The sequence below is a fragment of the Podarcis bocagei genome (genome assembly GCF_964188305.1).
Source record: "Podarcis bocagei genome assembly, chromosome: 6".
NCBI lineage: Eukaryota > Metazoa > Chordata > Lepidosauria > Squamata > Lacertidae > Podarcis > Podarcis bocagei.
This window is the reverse complement of record NC_138130.1, coordinates 96296489-96313017: the sequence shown is the minus strand read 5'-3', so window position 1 is coordinate 96313017 and position 16529 is coordinate 96296489. Positions and strand designations below refer to the sequence as shown.

At 46.5% G+C, this 16529-nt stretch overlaps 1 protein-coding gene across 1 annotated transcript; it reads right to left on the bottom strand.

Annotated features, from left to right (window-relative positions):
* Positions 1–1782: 1782 nt before the first annotated feature.
* On the bottom strand, positions 1783–15814 carry CCDC90B (coiled-coil domain containing 90B). The gene is made up of 9 exons (XM_081197522.1): positions 15664–15814; positions 13332–13451; positions 12774–12877; positions 9710–9811; positions 7179–7220; positions 7010–7081; positions 6849–6902; positions 3154–3268; positions 1783–1948 (listed from the first exon to the last, which is right to left on the bottom strand). The coding sequence occupies exons 1-9, from the start codon at positions 15734–15736 to the stop codon at positions 1893–1895; spliced, it is 738 nt and encodes a 245-aa protein (XP_081053648.1). The 5' UTR covers positions 15737–15814; the 3' UTR covers positions 1783–1892.
* Positions 15815–16529: the final 715 nt, after the last annotated feature.

The window sequence follows — 16529 nt, the reverse complement described above, 5'->3', positions numbered from 1 at the left end:
TCTCAGACTACTGTGCCTGAAGAGAACAGCCCCCCCCCCCTCCACCCCAGTTATGTGTTTAAAAAACAATACCCAACACAAGCGGGTTTCCGCCCCGGAAGATCAACAACAGACCAGATCTTAATCCTAAATCACTTGGCCACCAAGTACGCTGGCAATGGCCTAAAAGCCCTCCACGTCGCCTTTATAGACTTTAAGCAGGCCTTTGATCTAATTCCCAGGAACCAGCTATGGACAAAATTGGCAGCGACATCTATCGACCGCCGCCTTCTTTTGCTGATTATTAATTTGCATACAAATACCCTCTTGAGGATTAGGATAGATAGTAAGGGGCTAGTCTCCAATCCGGTTGCCACCACTAGGGGGGTAAGACAGGGCTGTTTGCTTGCCCCTGCTCTGTTTAACTTCTATATTAATTCGCTAGTGGTGCATATGGCAAATGCTGATTTCCATCCACCAAAACTGGCAGGACGAGCCTTAAATGTCCTACTGTATGCGGACGATGCCGCCCTATTAGCTACCTCCCCCATCGGATTAAGGAGGATGCTTCGAGCTCTTCATAAATATGAGACCCAACACGAGCTCCAATTAAATTATGCCAAGACCAAAATAATGGTCTTTGCTGCTCGACCGAAACCTAATTTATGGTCAATTAATGGTATTCCTTTAGAGCAGGTCAGTTGCTTCAAATACCTGGGTCAGGTTGTAAGATCAAATAGGTCCTTCCTGGCGCACAGAGAATACATAGCCTCGAACGCATCCAAAGCAGCCCTGGCGATTAGAACCCTGTACTCCAAGAAACAGGCACAGACTGTCAATGTTGCCTTACGTCTCTTTAAAATGAAAGTCCTCCCTCTTCTGCTGGTGGGCATTGCCTTGGGCTCACGTAGGGATTTTGAAAAATTGGAATCTATCCAAACCCAATTCCTCAGGGCCATACTCAGGATCCCCCCCTCCGTGGCAGGCGCAATCATGAGATTGGAAACCGGTTGCCAAGCCTTTAGGTATGTGGCCCTGAAAGCGAAGCTATGGCTATGGCTCAAGCTCTGTTTCAGACCGGTGGGTTTGGCCCCCTTGATTCTGAGGGATAACTTTAAATCTCCATGGGAAGGGGAGATAGTGGAGGAAGTGCAGAAGTGTGGGTTGTCCTCCCTTTATATAGAGTCCATGACGTATAGCCACGCAAAGGCGGTGATCGCGCAAAGATTAAGGGATATTGCCAGACAGGAGGACATAGCCCGTGTGAAACCTGGGTTGTTTCTGGGGGAGCAGTTGTATCGGGCTGCCCCAGCTCGCTACCTGGCGGATATCCACTACGTGGAATACCGCAGACTATTTACTGCGGCTAGGCTGAATGTTCTTGACTCGGCGGTCCTGAAGGGAAGATATGGAGGAGTTCCATATGACCAGAGATTATGCCACTGTGCATTGGGTGAGGTAGAATCCACAGAGCACATTTTATTGAGCTGTCCCTTCTACAACGATTTAAGACAGTATCTTATAACTCCATACTTACCCCAGCTCAGTTCCCGACAAAGAGGAATCCAGACAGCATATCTGCTAAATAAGTCTTCTGGGAAAACAACCTTGTCAGTGGCTAAATTTCTTTTCCTGGCACTCAAGCGTCAGAAACGTATAACTGAATGCTTTGATGTGGGTTATCTGTGAGAGGTCTATTTCTGTGGCCCTACCTTACCTATGTATCTCCTATGATGTTATAGTTTATAATTATTGTGTAATGTTTTAATTCTGACTATCGGTCGAATAAAGAAATTGAATACCCAACACAAAAGGCTTTGAAAGAGTCTGCCAGAGCTGTGTCAGCCAAGCATGGTGTCGATTCAAATCAGAAAAGCGCTTGTTCTGTCCCTTGTTCCCGGAGGCTGGCTTTTTCATTTCCAGAATCGGTAGAATCCCAGGGCGATGGCAAGACAAGTGAATACAGAGGCTGTAAAAAAATACAAAAAGCCACACAGAGAGAAAAAGAAAAGAATAAGTTTGTGCCAAGCATCTCGAAAGTGTTTTAAGTTACGCACAAGTTGCTGTTTTTTGCTACTCACCAAAATATTACAGTGGAGCCTCTGTTTTTGAACATACTAGTGGTACTTCAGGTTAAGAACTTAATTTGTTCCGGAGGTCCGTTCTTAACCTGAAACCGTTCTTAACCTGAGGTACCACTTTAGCTAATGGGGTCTCCCGCCTCCGCCATGTCACCGGCACACAATTTCTGTTCTCATCCTGAGGTAAAGTTCTTAACCTGAGGTACTACTTCCGGGTTAGTGGAGTCTGTAACCAGAAGTGTTTGTAACCCGAGGTACCACTGTAATCCGTTCCGGAAGACCGTTCGACTTCCGAAATGTTTGAAAACCAAAGTATGCATTTCCAGAAGCATTTACTTATGGAAAACTCAATACGGAAGCCGCGTGGCACGTTCTGCTTCCGGAAAGCATTCAAAAACTGAAGCAGTTACTTCTGGGTTTCGGCGTTAGAAAGCCAAAACATTCAACTTCTGAGACGTTCGAACACCGAGGTTCAACTAAATGGTTCATAGTCCGACTCCTCGCAACATCTCCTATTAATTAATTAACTGAATGTATACACCGCTTAAAACATTAAAAAGGAACTTGAAACCTCCATAGTGATTTAAGCAGAAGTTCCAAGTGGCTACAGGTAGCTGGCTGGCTTCCCGGAAAGCAGAATAATAGAATCATGGAACTGCAGAGCTGGAAGGGACACCCAAGGGCCATTTAGTCCAACCCCCTGCAATGCAGGAATCACAGCTAAGCGCTTTCACTGTGAAAACACCAAGAAGAAAAGCGGCTCCATTTACAAGAAACAATTAAAAGAATATTTTGTATGTTAAAAGCAATTTCAAACCCAATAGAGACCGGGACGAAGATCTCCACCTAAAAGATCTTCAGTGGGTACCAAAAAGGCAGCAGAGAAGGTGCCTGTCTGAGGTGTAATGGGAGGCAGCTCCAAAGGGAGGGGCCATCACAAGAAAGGCCCGGTTCCTATATCATGCAAGATGGGCCTTCTGAGAAGGTAACTGTGTTGGGCTGGGTGCATAAGGTTGAAACAAGGCTTTAAGCATCCTGGCTTTATACGTTTTACTCTTCTGGAACATGATTTTTCAACAGCCCAGCCACATACCTGCCAAATAACGTATCGTTTCTAGCTTGTTCGATTCCATGAGTGTTTTCAGGGCTGCGATCTCGGCATCGATTTTATTGCTGACTTCCGTAACGGAGCTGTTGGTGCTTGAATCCTAGAAGGGAACAAGGCAAGTGATGCTTTCCATTGGAGATAAGGCCAGAGAGAGAGAGAGAGAGAGAGAGAGAGCCTTTTCAGTGTTGGCCCCATTTGTACAATTCTTTCCCCTGCGAAACCCACCTGGTGCCAACATTTGTTATCCTTTTCGGGCCAAGCAAAAAAACCACTTTTATCCTCCCTGTTTTTTAAATATATTAAAAAAACAAAACAAAAACATGGCAGGCCTTTACTCTTCTGGGCTGTGCTTGCCCTGGTGCAAACTGACCCCCTGCAACTGCTTTCAGAAAATAGAAAGTTGTCTCAGGAGCTCCAAAAATGTAGCTGCACCAGGGCCAGGGCCTTTTCAGTGATGGCTCCGACCTGGTGTAATGCTCTGTCCCATGAATAGAATCATAGAATCATAGAGTTGGAAGAGACCACAAGGGCCATCGAGTCCAACCCCCTGCCAAGCAGGAAACACCATCAGAGCACTCCTGACATATGGTTGTCAAGCCTCTGCTTAAAGACCTCCAAAGTAGGAGACTCCACCACACTCCTTGGCAGCAAATTCCACTGTCGAACAGCTCTTACTGTCAGGAAGTTCTTCCTAATGTTTAGGTGGAATCTTCTTTCTTGTAGTTTGGATCCATTGCTCCGTGTCCGCTTCTCTGGAGCAGCAGAAAACAACCTTTCTCCCTCCTCTATGTGACATCCTTTTATATATTTGAACATGGCTATCATATCACCCCTTAACCTCCTCTTCTCCAGGCTAAACATGCCCAGCTCCCTTAGCCGTTCCTCATAAGGCATCGTTTCCAGGCCTTTGACCATTTTGGTTGCCCTCCTCTGGACACGTTCCAGTTTGTCAGTGTCCTTCTTGAATTGTGGTGCCCAGAACTGGACACAGTACTCCAGGTGTGGTCTGACCAGAGCAGAATACAGTGGCACTATTACTTCCCTTGATCTAGATGCTATACTCCTATTGATGCAGCCCAGAATTGCATTGGCTTTTTTAGCTGCCGCGTCACACTGTTGGCTCATGTCAAGTTTGTGGTCAACCAAGACTCCTAGATCCTTTTCACATGTACTGCTCTCAAGCCAGGTGTCACCCATCTTGTATTTGTGCCTCTCATTTTTTTTGCCCAAGTGCAATACTTTACATTTCTCCCTGTTAAAATTCATTTTGTTTGTTTTTGCCCAGTTCTCTAATCTGTCAAGGTCGTTTTGAAGTGTGATCCTGTCCTCTGGGGTGTTAGCCACCCCTCCCAGTTTGGTGTCATCTGCAAATTTGATCAGGATGCCCTTGAGTCCATCATCCAAGTCGTTGATAAAGATGTTAAATAAGACCGGGCCCAAGACAGAACCCTGTGGCACCCCACTAGTCACTCTTCTCCAGGATGAAGAGGAACCATTGATGAGCACCCTTTGGGTTCGGTCTGTCAGCCAGTTACAAATCCACTGAGTGGTAGCAGAGTCAAGACCGCATTTTACCAGCTTCTTTACAAGAATATCATGGGGCACCTTGTCAAATGCCTTACTGAAATCAAGGTAGGCTATATCCACTGTGTTCCCTTCATCTACCAGGCTTGTAATTCTGTCAAAAAATGAGATCAGGTTAGTCTGACATGACTTATTTTTCAGAAATCCATGCTGACTATTGGTGATCACAGCATTCCTTTCTAGGTGCTCACAGACTGTTTGCTTAATGATCTGCTCCAGAATCTTCCCTGCTATTGATGTCAGACTGACTGGGCGGTAATTATTTGGGTCCTCTCTTTTCCCCTTTTTGAAAATAGGGACAACATTTGCCCTCCTCCAGTCTGCCGGGACTTCGCCTGTTCTCCAGGATTTCTCGAAGATGACTGCCAGTGGTTCTGAGATCACATCTGCCAGTTCTTTTAATACTCTTGGATGCAGTTCATCTGGCCCTGGAGACTTGAATACATCTAAACTAGCCAAATATTCTTGTACTGTCTCCTTAGTTATTCTGGGCTGTGTTTCCTTTGCTGAATCATTTGCTCCAAATTCTTCAGGTCGGGCATTGTTTTCTTTATCGGAGAAGACTGAGGCAAAGAAGGCATTGAGGAGTTCAGCCCTTTCTGTGTCCCCTGTTTGCATTTCACCATCTTCTCCTCTGAGTGACCCCACTGTTTCTTTGTTCTTCCTTTTGCTACGAACATACCCATAAAAGCCTTTTTTGTTGCTTTTAACCTCTCTAGCAAGCCTGAGTTCATTCTGTGCTTTAGCTTTTCTGACTTTGTGTCTACACGTGCTGGCTATTTGTTTGAATTCCTCTTTGGTGGTTTCCCCCCTTTTCCATTTTTTGTACACATCCTTTTTTAATCTTAATTCAGTTAAAAGTTCTTTAGATAGCCACCCTGGCTTCTTTAGGCACCTTCCATGTTTCCGTCTCATTGGTATTGCCTGACGTTGTGCTTTTACTATCTCCCTCTTAACAAACTCCCAGCCATCATGAACTCCCTTTCCTTTTAGTATTGCTGTCCATGGGATCTCACCCAGCACTTCCCTAAGTTTTATGAGACTAGGGCCCTTCAGGATTTACCGTATTTTTTGCACCATAACACTCACTTTTTTCCTCCTAAAAAGTAAGGGGAAATGTCTGTGCGTGTTATGGAGGAAATGCCTACGGGTGGCATGCCTACGGATTTTCCTCCTCTAAAAACTACGTGCGTGTTATGGTCGCGTGCGTGTTATAGAGCGAAAAATACGGTAACCTCCTTCCGTCGGGCCTGTAAGACAGAGCTATTCCACCTGGCCTTTAATTTGAATTCAGCCTGATCTTTTATTTCCCTTCCCCTCCCCTTTTATGAAGATCACCCGCTCTGAGACCCCACAGCTAATTCTCCCCAGGCCTCCTCGCTGGCCTAAGTTAGGACCAATTCAGCCAGCTAGCCCTGGGGATTATCCAATGCTTGATTTTTGAATTTTATTGTTATTCATGTTTTTATACTGTATTTTATGCTGCTTTTATAATTAAGTGTTTTAAATTTGTCGTTAGCCACCCTGAGCCCGGTTTTTGAACCGGGAAGGGCAGGTTATAAATAAAAAATTATTACTATTATTATTATTATTATTATTATTATTATTATTATTATTATTATTGGTGTAAGGCAGGGAGGTCGGGTCGGAAGTAGGTGGTACCCAACTTCTGTCTCCCCCCACATCCTCCTCCCTGCTGAGTTCTTCAAGGGCGACACTGAGACTTAAGGCGGAGGAAACCAACAGTGAGGACCACCCTCTGGGCTGGATGTGAGTAAGAAAGCAGGAAAGTGGGTCCTGGGTGTGGGCACACTGAGATGGGTGGGGCAGTGGTTTCTTTGTCTTAATTGTCCAGCCTTCACTGGCTCCAAGGTAACATACAGGCTGGTTTTTAGAGGGCTCAGCGAATGGTCTGCAAGCTTTTGATGCCGGAATTATGCTGAGGTGGCTCAGATCAATGTCTGGATAGGAGACCTCTGAAAACCTGAGAGCTTTCAATGGAAGGCACAATTTAAGTGTAAACACACACACACACACACACACACAGAGAGAGAGAGAGAGAGAGAGAGAGAGAGAGAGACCCCTCAAAGACTTGCCTTTTTATGAAACTCTGTTGTGGCTTCCATGAGCTTTTTCTCCTGATCTGTGAACTGGAACGTTTTAAAAAGAAAAAGAGCAATATATGAAATTGTCAATTCTCAGAAAAGCTGGAGCCAAGAAGGAAGGAAGGGGTGCAATAATGAAAATAATTGCCCACCATGTCGGTCACTCTGCTTCGCTCCAAGTTGATGTCCAGCTTGTTTTCAGCTCGGATATGGCTGGTTTCATTCTTAAAAGGAAAGACACCAAAAAGTACCCTTAAAAAGAAGTTGTCCTCAGAAATGGCATATTATCCTCCCTCCCACTCCGGAAGCTTGCCCACTTACCATTAGCTGCTGTTTAACTTGATCCAATTCAATCTTCATTTTCTGGGTATCAAGAAAGATTGGGGTGGGGGGAGGGAGAGGAAAACAACCCAGGTCAGGAGATGCTTAATTAAGAAAAATGAAAAGTAAAATGCTTATAGCAATGGGGAGTGTGTGTGAAGATTTGGCAACAGCTTTCCATGTTGCGTGGAAGACATCAAATTATGAAAGCATAAAGGCAAAACTCATAAGCAATTCATTGGAATTAACTCCCATGACACTGTATATATAGGAGGGCTGGCTTCTTGTGACCGTAAGAATATGGGGTAGCATCCAAAGGGTAAAACTGATTTAGAGAAGGGTTTGATTAAAACACCAGAAAATGACGAACCATGCATCTTATTAAAGGTAAAGGGACCCCTGACCATTAGGTCCAGTCGTGACCGACTCTGGGGTTGTGGCGCTCATCTTGCTTTACTGGCCGAGGGAGCTTCCAGATCATGTGTCCAGCATGACTGAGCCGCTTCTGGCGAACCAGAGCAGCACATGGAAACGCCGTTTACCTTCCAGCCAGAGTGGTACCTATTTATCTACTTGCACTTTGATGTGCTTTTAAACTGCTATGTTGGCAGGAGAAGGGACCAAGAAACGGGAGCTCACCCTGTCACGGGGATTCAAACCGCCGACCTTTTGATCGGCAAGCCCTAGGCTCTGTGGTTTAACCCGGAACACCATAAAAGCATAAGACCAGTCCCTTCACCAAGAAGAGTGTAACTTGCAAAAGGATCTGTAAAACTGTCACTGCAAAAGGAGAGCTTGCATTTTATAACACCTCTTTTGCTATACAGGAATCCCCAATTTAACTTGTGCACATTCAGCTTTATGTGTATGGCAAAAAAAAACCAAAAACCGTAACCAATTTAAAAGAGTCGGAAAGTAGGTGGAGTTCTGGGAAAAATGACTTTGGCAATCCCACCCGCCATTGAACCAAATGGGTTTTGACCAGTGGATTTTAACCAGTGCGCCGTGGCACCCTAGGGTGCCGCGGGCAACACTGGCCTCTGTCCCTCTTTCCTTCCCTCCCTCCTCTGATGCCCTCTCACATCTCTGCCTCCCAAAGCCTTGTATGGCTGTTTGTTGCACCAGCCCTGGCTACAAGCTGTCCAGGAGAATGGTGCCTCTGGGGCTGGTCAGGGGGTGCTGGTTGCCAGTCTGCCAGCCCTTGCTGTTGGGAATGGACAACAGCAGGCCCCTGGGGGGCAGTGTGAAGAGGCACCTCCCTTTGGTGGAGAGGCCTTGGTCCTGTATACCTGAAGGAGCGTCTCCACCCCCACTGTTCAGCCCGGACACTGAGATCCAGTGCCGAGGGCCTTCTGGCGGTTCCCTCACTGCGAGAAGCCAAGTTACAGGGAACCAGGCAGAGGGCCTTCTCGGTAGTGGTGCCTGCCCTGTGGAACGCCCTCCCTTCAGATGTGAAGGAAATAAGCAGCTATCTTATCTTTAAAAGACATCTGAAGGCAGCCCTGTTTAGGGAAGTTTTTCATATTTAATGCTGTATTGTTTTTAACACTCGATTGGGAGCCGCCCAGAGTGGCATAGGAAATTCAGCCAGATGGGTGAGGTATAAATAAATTATTATTATTATTATTATATTATTATTATTATTATTATGGGAGGGGGGAGGGCAGCTCAGTGACCAGGGGTTGCGGCAGCAGCTGCCCAGAGGACTCCCAAGGAGAGGGGAGAGGAGAGGAGGCTGAGGGAACACTCCCCAAGGGAGGGTGTCCGAAAAAGGGTGAGAGGCTGCCAGCTCTGCAGGCAAGGGGTGACGTTACTGGGCTCCTGAGCCCCACAGGGGTGCCAAAGCAAGAATGTAGCTGGCCCAGAGATGAAAGGAGAAGCAGCAACAAAAGAAGAACGGCAGATGAAACTGATGGAGTATGCAGAGATGGCGAAACTGACGGGGAAGATTCGAAACCAGGAAGATCAAGTATTTTTAAAAGACTGGAGTAATTTTATTTAAAAGACCACTGTAAACAGTTAAAATAATGGGCAGGGATGTAATGACACTTGTAATGTGGTATTCATGATGGTAACTATGGATAGACAACAGATGGATAATGGTGAAAGATGCAGAAAATTTAATCTTAAATATAGAACCCGTGGAGGGAGGGAAGGAGGTCCGAAGGTTTAAAAGAACCTTTTATTTTAACGTTTGAAATGGTTAAAGTTAAAATGTATAAAATTGTGAAAAACCAATAAAAGTTTATAACAGAAAAAAGAAAAAAGAGAATGTAGTTGGTCAAGGGAGCTGTAGACTCAGAAAGGTTGAAACCCTTTGGGTTTTGACTATATTCGATTTTGGCTTTAGGCACAACCCCCAGAATGTAAGTTGTGGGTTTCCTGTATTATTTGTCATTTCTGAAGAACTAAATGTTGCTACTAAAACACAGCAAGGCCAATTGCTGCATTTTCTTTGCAGATGAGCAGCCTTAAGTAAATGAAGAGAAAGGAAGGGTGACAGAGCAAATTGGTTTATTGGAGGAAATTACCTCATTCTCTGCTCTCAAGTTGGCAAACTCACTCTTCTCAAGAATGACCATGTCTTTTCGGATGGAGTCGAGATGAGCCATTAACTGCTGCAGAGTTATTTCCTAAATAGAAAAAAAAGACCTACACAGATGCCCCAAGGCTTTTTGAAACATTTCCAATTCTTTTTGTAGAAAATTAAATTTTAATTCAGGGGTAGGGATCTTTTGCCCAGAGTTTTCTCGGCAAAGATCACCCATTAACTCGGTTTATAACTTTGGGGGTGGGCAGCCTGCATTTCCGTTTGAGGCCAGGGCTTTGCTGTGCTACAACTCCCATCACCCTTTGTGAGCATAAAAAGCATGATGGGAGTTGTAGTCCAGCAACCTCTGGAAGGCATCACATTGGCTACCCCTGCTGTAAGACAATATGGAGCTTGAGGGACCATTGGTCTGACTTGAGGACATGGCGGCTTCCCACGTTCCTATGTAATTACCCCGGAAACTGGGAAACCCTTCAGAAGTGGTTGCCAAGGAGACGTCTGTAGCTATGCACTGAAAATATGCACTGAAAGCAGGACTTTAAATCTCAGGCCTAGACTAAAAGGGTAAAGGGACCCCTGACCATTAATTCCAGTCATGGCTGACTCTGGGGTTGCGGCTCTCATCTCGCTTCATCGGTCGAGGGAGCCGGCGTACAGCTTGCGGGTCATGTGGCCAGCATGACTAAGCCGCTTCTGGCGAACCAGAGCAGTGCACGGAAATGCCGTTTACCTTCCCACCAGAGTGGTACCTATTTATCTACTTGCACTTTGACGTGCTTTTGAACTGCTAGGTTGGCAGGAGCAGGGACTGAGCAACGGGAGCTCACCCCATCGCGGGGACTCGAACTGCTGACCTTCTGATCGGCAAGTTAAACCACAGAGCCACCCACGTCCCTCAGGCCTAGACTACTGGGTGTCAAAAGGCAGGCCGCAGAATGATACACAGCACCACTGCACTTGAAGGGAGCAGGAAGCTCTAGGTCAGTCACGCCACACATGTAAAGCACCATGATACTACTTTGAACAGTCATGGCTTCCCCCAGAGAATTCTGGGAGCTGTAAGGGTGCTGAGAGTTGCTAGCAGACCCCTATTCCTCTCAGAGCTACAGGTCCCAGAGTGGTTTAACAATCAATCCCTCTTCACAGGGAGCAATGGGAACTGTAGCTCTGTGAGGGGGAACAGGGTGTCTCCTAACAACCCTCAGCATCCTTGCAAACTACAACTCCCAGAATTATTTTGGGGAAGCCATGACGGCTTTAATGCACAGTTTCAATGTAGCTTGGTCAATTCAAGCAAGTATTCCTACTTACTTTGTTTGTTTTATACAGTGGTGCCCCGCAAGACGAATGCCTCGCAAGACAGAAAACTCGCTAGACGAAAGAGTTTTCCGTTTTGGAGGTGCTTCGCAAAACGAATCTCCTATGGGCTTGCTTCGCAAGACGACAATGTCTTGTGAGTTCCTGCTGGTTTTTTCCCCTTCCCCTCCCCTTTTTCTAAGCCGCTAAGCCGCTTATCAGCTGATCCGATCAGCAGATAAGCCGCTAAAAGCCTCTAAAAGCGCTAATCCTTCAATGGGCTTGCTTCGCAAGACGAAAAAAACCGCTAGACGAAGAGAATCACAGAACGGATTCTTTTCGTCTTGAGAGGCACCACTGTATATAAAAAAGAAAAAGCACAGCAAGGCCTCACTGTCAGCTTTCTACCTTCGCTGCTCAAATTCCCCTCAGACCCTTATTCCTCTCAGAGCTACAGTTCCCAGAGCGGTTGAACAATCAATCCCTCTTCACAGGGAGCTCTGGGAACTGTAGCTAAGAGGGAACAGGGTGTTTCCTAACAACTCTCAGCATCCTTGCAAACTACAGCTCCCAGAATTATTTCAAGGAAGCCATGACAGCTTAAATGCTATGACCGCTTTAGCTTTATAGTGTGAATGTGGCCTTCTCAATTCTAGCAAATATTCCATTTCCCCCCCTAAGGAAAAGCACAGAGAAGTCTCACTGTTGGCTTTGGGCCTTTGCTTCTCAAATAACAACAATTCCAAAACGAGTACAGGATTCCTTTTTCTGTCATGAATTTTTAAAAATCCTGGTAAAAGCTTCAGAACTGTTGGAACTGCAACCTTGCAGGCCACAGGGCTTCCTAGTTTGGGTTGAGAAATAAATTCATGCTTGTGGAACAACAATGTTTTAGAATTCACGCCTGGTTCAGGGCTCTTGCGAAATTTCCTCCAAAACTGTTGCTCTGTGTCAGAACCCAGTAAGGCATGTTCACTTAGGAGTAGTTTGCAAACAAACAGAAAAGCGTTTGCAAACAAAAAGGAAACTTCCAGATCCTTCTACCATGTATGTATTTGGACAGATCCTAGGAAGCTTTTCTTTAAGTGTGCCCAGGGCATCAGCGAAATTTGAACAATAAAGGGACAACACTGATCTGTTTCTTTTATAACCCCTATTATTATACTGGGAAGAAGGCAAGATTTCCAGAAACTATATTTTATTCATATCTATATCTATATCCAAGGACGTGGGTGGCGCTGTGGGTTAAACCACAGAGCCTAGGACTTGCCGATCAGAAGGTCGGTGGTTTGAATCCCCGCGACGGGGTGAGCTCCTGTTGCTCGGTCCCTGCTCCTGCCAACCTAGCAGTTCGAAAGCACGTCAAAGTGCAAGTAGATAAATAGGTACCGCTCCGGCGGGAAGGTAAACGGTGTTTCCGTGCGCTGCTCTGGTTCGCTAGAAGCGGCTTAGTCATCCTGGACACATGACCCGGAAGCTGTACGCCGGCTCCCTCGGCCAATAAAGCAAGATGAGCGCCGCAACCCCAGAGTCGGCCACGACTGGACCTAATGGTCAGGGGTCCTGTTACCTTTACATCTATATATACTGCAAGTGGCTTGGAGAGTGATGATGACAAGGGAGAGGGACTTCTCTGTTGCAGCTCCCTGTTTGCAGAACGCCTTTTCCCTAGCAAGGTCTGCCTACAGAGCCTTCCCTGACATCTTCTCAGTGCCAAGGCAGGGAATGGGGCAAAGACCTCTTCTCACCTGCTGAGCTTGGGTCACCATATCTTTGTAGACTGTATCCAAGCTGAGAGTGGACAAGGACGATAATGCCGCCACAATGGTTTCGGCTTGCTCTTTCCCAAACCCTGCAAGGGTAGATAAAAGTGCAACATGTAAAAGGGGGACTTTTCCTAAAGGAAAGGTTGGGGAATCAGTGGTCCTCTGGGCATTCTACTACATCTCTCATGTGAACATTGGCCATGTTGGCTTGAAGGCTTCCCAGATGAAAACGTGTCCCCCAAGCTGCAAAAGGCTCCCCCATCTCAGCTCTAGATCAAATATTCCTGCCTTTAGATAAATCTGGGGTAGAGGCAAAACCTGACTTCCATGCTGGAGCCTGTGGCTCAATTTCTACTGAGAAGTTTGTACCAATTCAGGCTGCAGAAAAGGAGCAGCTGGTGAAACCAATTGCTCCTTCATGCACAAAAGATCCCTGCACACAGAAAGCTAGACATTCAGGGAAACTGATTTGAGGAATCCTTGTAGGTTTAAGCACCATTGTTCAATTTGCACTGTTGTTTGATCACGCCCTTTGCTCACCGTGTGCCTCTAGATCACGCACTAGATTATGGGTGTCAAAAGTGAGTTTTCTTTGCTCCAGCGGTGTTATTTCGACTCTTCTTACGTCGTATGACTTCACTGGAGCAGTGGCAGCAAAACCTGAATAGAACAAGGAGTTTTAAACCTCTGCTTATATTTCCAAACAGTTTAAGAGCATTCCATGGAACCCATAAAAAAGCCCAGTGGTGCAATCTTACACGCATTGCCTTGAAAGCAAGTCCTACTGTGTTAGGTAGGATGTACCGTATTTTTCGCTCTATAAGACGCACCAGACCACAAGATGCACCTAGTTTTTGGAGGAGGAAAAGAAGAAGAAAAAATATTCTGAATCTCAGAAGCTAGAACAGCAAAAGGGATCACTACGCAGTGAAAGCAGCAATCCCTCTTGCTGTTCTGGCTTCTGTGATAGCTGTGCAGCCTGCATTCGCTCCATAAGACGCACACACATTTCCCCTTACTTTTTAGGAGGGAAAAAGTGAGTCTTATAGAGCAAAAAATACGGTACTTCCCAAACAGCATCTATAAGATGACAGCTTAAATCTTTTCAGCCCCAGGAATTTTCCAAGCACATGCAACAAAGCATCAATTCCAACATCCTTAAAAAAAAAAGTCAGTATACTTTATCCCAAACTTCCCCAAATTACTGAGAGTTGCCTACAAATTGGAGGCCACCTTGCTTTCAGCATTCAAAATAGCTGAACTTTTAAGAGCAGGAAGTAGTACGATTTTCTAGCAGTTAATTGGCGGGTGAGGCAGCGATACAGGAACCTGCCTTATCCAACGTCAGGCTACTGGCCCATTTAGCTCAGTATTCCTAGAATCAGAGTTGGAAAGGAACCCCAAGGGTACTCTAGTCCAACCCCAGCAATGCAGGAATCTTAACATGCATTTCCCCATCCAATCTGAAACCATACTGGACCCTGCTTAGCTTTGCAAATGTGCTAGCGGTTTTACTGCTGTACCACACTATTGCCTCTCCTCCATATCGGTCCCTACAGCCACAGCAGGCACTATAATTCTACAAAGGTGTGCCTCCCCAGAAAGAGGGATGTCAGCTATTGCCTACACTGACTGGCAGGGCTTCAGACGGGTGTCTTTGCCAGACTTAGTTGGAGATGCCAGGGACTGAACCTTCTGCAAGCAAACGACGTTGCTCTACCGGTGAGCCTATGTCTCCTTCCCTACAATATGCTTTGTACTGGAGATTATTTGCCTGCCTAGCATAATATGGTCTATGCCATGGGTAGGCAAACTAAGGCCCGGGGGCCAAATACGGCCCAATCACCTTCTAAATCCGACCCGCAGACGGTCCGGGAATCAGTGTGTTTTTACATGAGTAGATGTGTCCTTTTTAAAAAAATGCATCTCTGGGTTATTTGTGGGGCCTGCCTGGTGTTTTCACATGAGTAGAATGTGTGCTTTCATTTAAAATGCATCTCTGGGGTATTTGTGGGGCATAGGAATTTGTTCATTCCCTCCCCCCCAAATATAGTCCGGCCCCCCACAAGGTCTGAGGGACAGTGGACCGGCCCCCTGCTGAAAAAGTCTATGCAGTGATGGCTCATGGGGTCAGGGCCAGAGGTAGTGGCCTCTGGATAAATACTGAACAAGATGGTAGTGATGTGGGGAGTCCTGGGTTGGCGTCAGCTGACCTGCAGCTGCATAGCACTTTAGCCAAGCCCCTGCCCCAAGCAGCTTACAATATAATATTAGACACAGCACACCAAAATGGAGAGAAGGAAACAGCAGTGGGGTAAACAGGGAAGCACGTATCCGATTAATAGCTGAAGCTTTCCGACAACCGTAGTATTATTATTTTAAAAATTAGTATACCGCCCTTCAACCGCAGATCTCAGGGGCGGTTCACAGCATAAAAAATACAAGAGAAAAACACAAACAAAACACGATAAAAGCAAATGTGCAAGGCACACACGTTTCCAAATCCAAGTATTTCGGGGAAGGGTCATAGCTCATTTGCTTTGCATGAAGGAGGCTCATAGGTTGGGCTGGGAAAAGACCCCTTTCTGAGATCCTGGGGAGCAGCTGCCAGCCAGTGTCGGCAACACTGAACTACATGGCCTGACTCTGTGCAAGGCAGCTCCCTGTGCTCCTATCGCCTCTTTTCCTTTTCCTTTTTAGGACAGCACTTCAAAAACACAACAACCTGAGGGTGCGCTGTTGAAAAACGGATCGTGGGAACAGGACGCAGGGCAACACGCAGAAACAAGCCCGACTGGATGCCCTGGGTCTTACTCCCGAGTAAATCCACACCGCCTAAGCGCTGGGCCAGGCGGACCTAGAAGGGAAATACCTCTCTCTGGTGCCGAGGATCCATTTCTCCACCGGACCAGGAGCCTCGCCCCTCGCCCTCTAAAGCCCAACATCGTCCCAGCGTCTCCGCGCACGACTCATGGAAAGAGAAGCCGTACAGGGGATTCCCACTTCCGGCCTGGAGCCCAAAGGGTTGCTGGGAAATGTAGTTCTTGCTGGGCACATGGGAACTCCTCTGTTGTTCCGCCTCTTCCTCCTACCTCAAAGCCTTCTGGGAAATGTATGCAGCGCGGTTAAACCAGGGACGTGGAAAGCCACTTGCAGAGTAGAGTGAATGAACCAATGAATGAGGGGGCTGTCTTTCTTTCTTTTCTTTTTAATCGCAAACTTTCTTATACAGTGCCCGTCAATCGTAGAATCATAACAAATAAACAAAGTAGAACAACAAGGTCACATTTGGGGACATGGGCATAGCCAGGGTTTTTTGTTAGAGGGGGCAGAACCTTAGATTTGTATTGTTTTGTATTTATTTTTACTGATTTAGGGGGGCAGCTGCCTCCCCTGCCCCCGCAACTTGGCTACGCCCATGGCTATACATGGGTGTAGCCAGGATTTATATTGGGCTGGGGGCAGGACACACTATCATCAGTGGCGTGGCGTAGCGTGGGTTGTCAGCACCCGGGGCAAGGCAAGTAATTTGCGCCCCCTAACCCGTGGATTTGCGCCCCCTAACCCCCAGATGTTGCGCCCAGTGCGCCCGGCCCCCCCTGCACCCCCCACGCTACGCCACTGCCTATCATCATCCCCTGCCTGGCTCTCTCAAGCAAATTTGGGATGTCTCAACTTTCAAATTACTTTCTTTTGACCCCAAGTGCGCAGAAAATCTTCAGTCCTTTGGAAACTAGG

What these genes read in the sequence shown, in the direction of transcription:
- CCDC90B (XM_081197522.1), bottom strand. Translation starts at nt 15,736, where the DNA reads ATGTTGGGCTTTAGAGGGCGAGGGGCGAGGCTCCTGGTCCGGTGGAGA. An exon ending in ACTTGAGAGCAGAGAATGAG is followed by an intron (nt 7,221 to 9,709) that starts GTAATTTCCTCC and finishes CTTGATACCCAG; the next exon opens with AAAATGAAGATTGAATTGGA. An exon ending in GAAGCAGAGTGACCGACATG is followed by an intron (nt 6,903 to 7,009) that starts GTGGGCAATTAT and finishes AAAACGTTCCAG; the next exon opens with TTCACAGATCAGGAGAAAAA.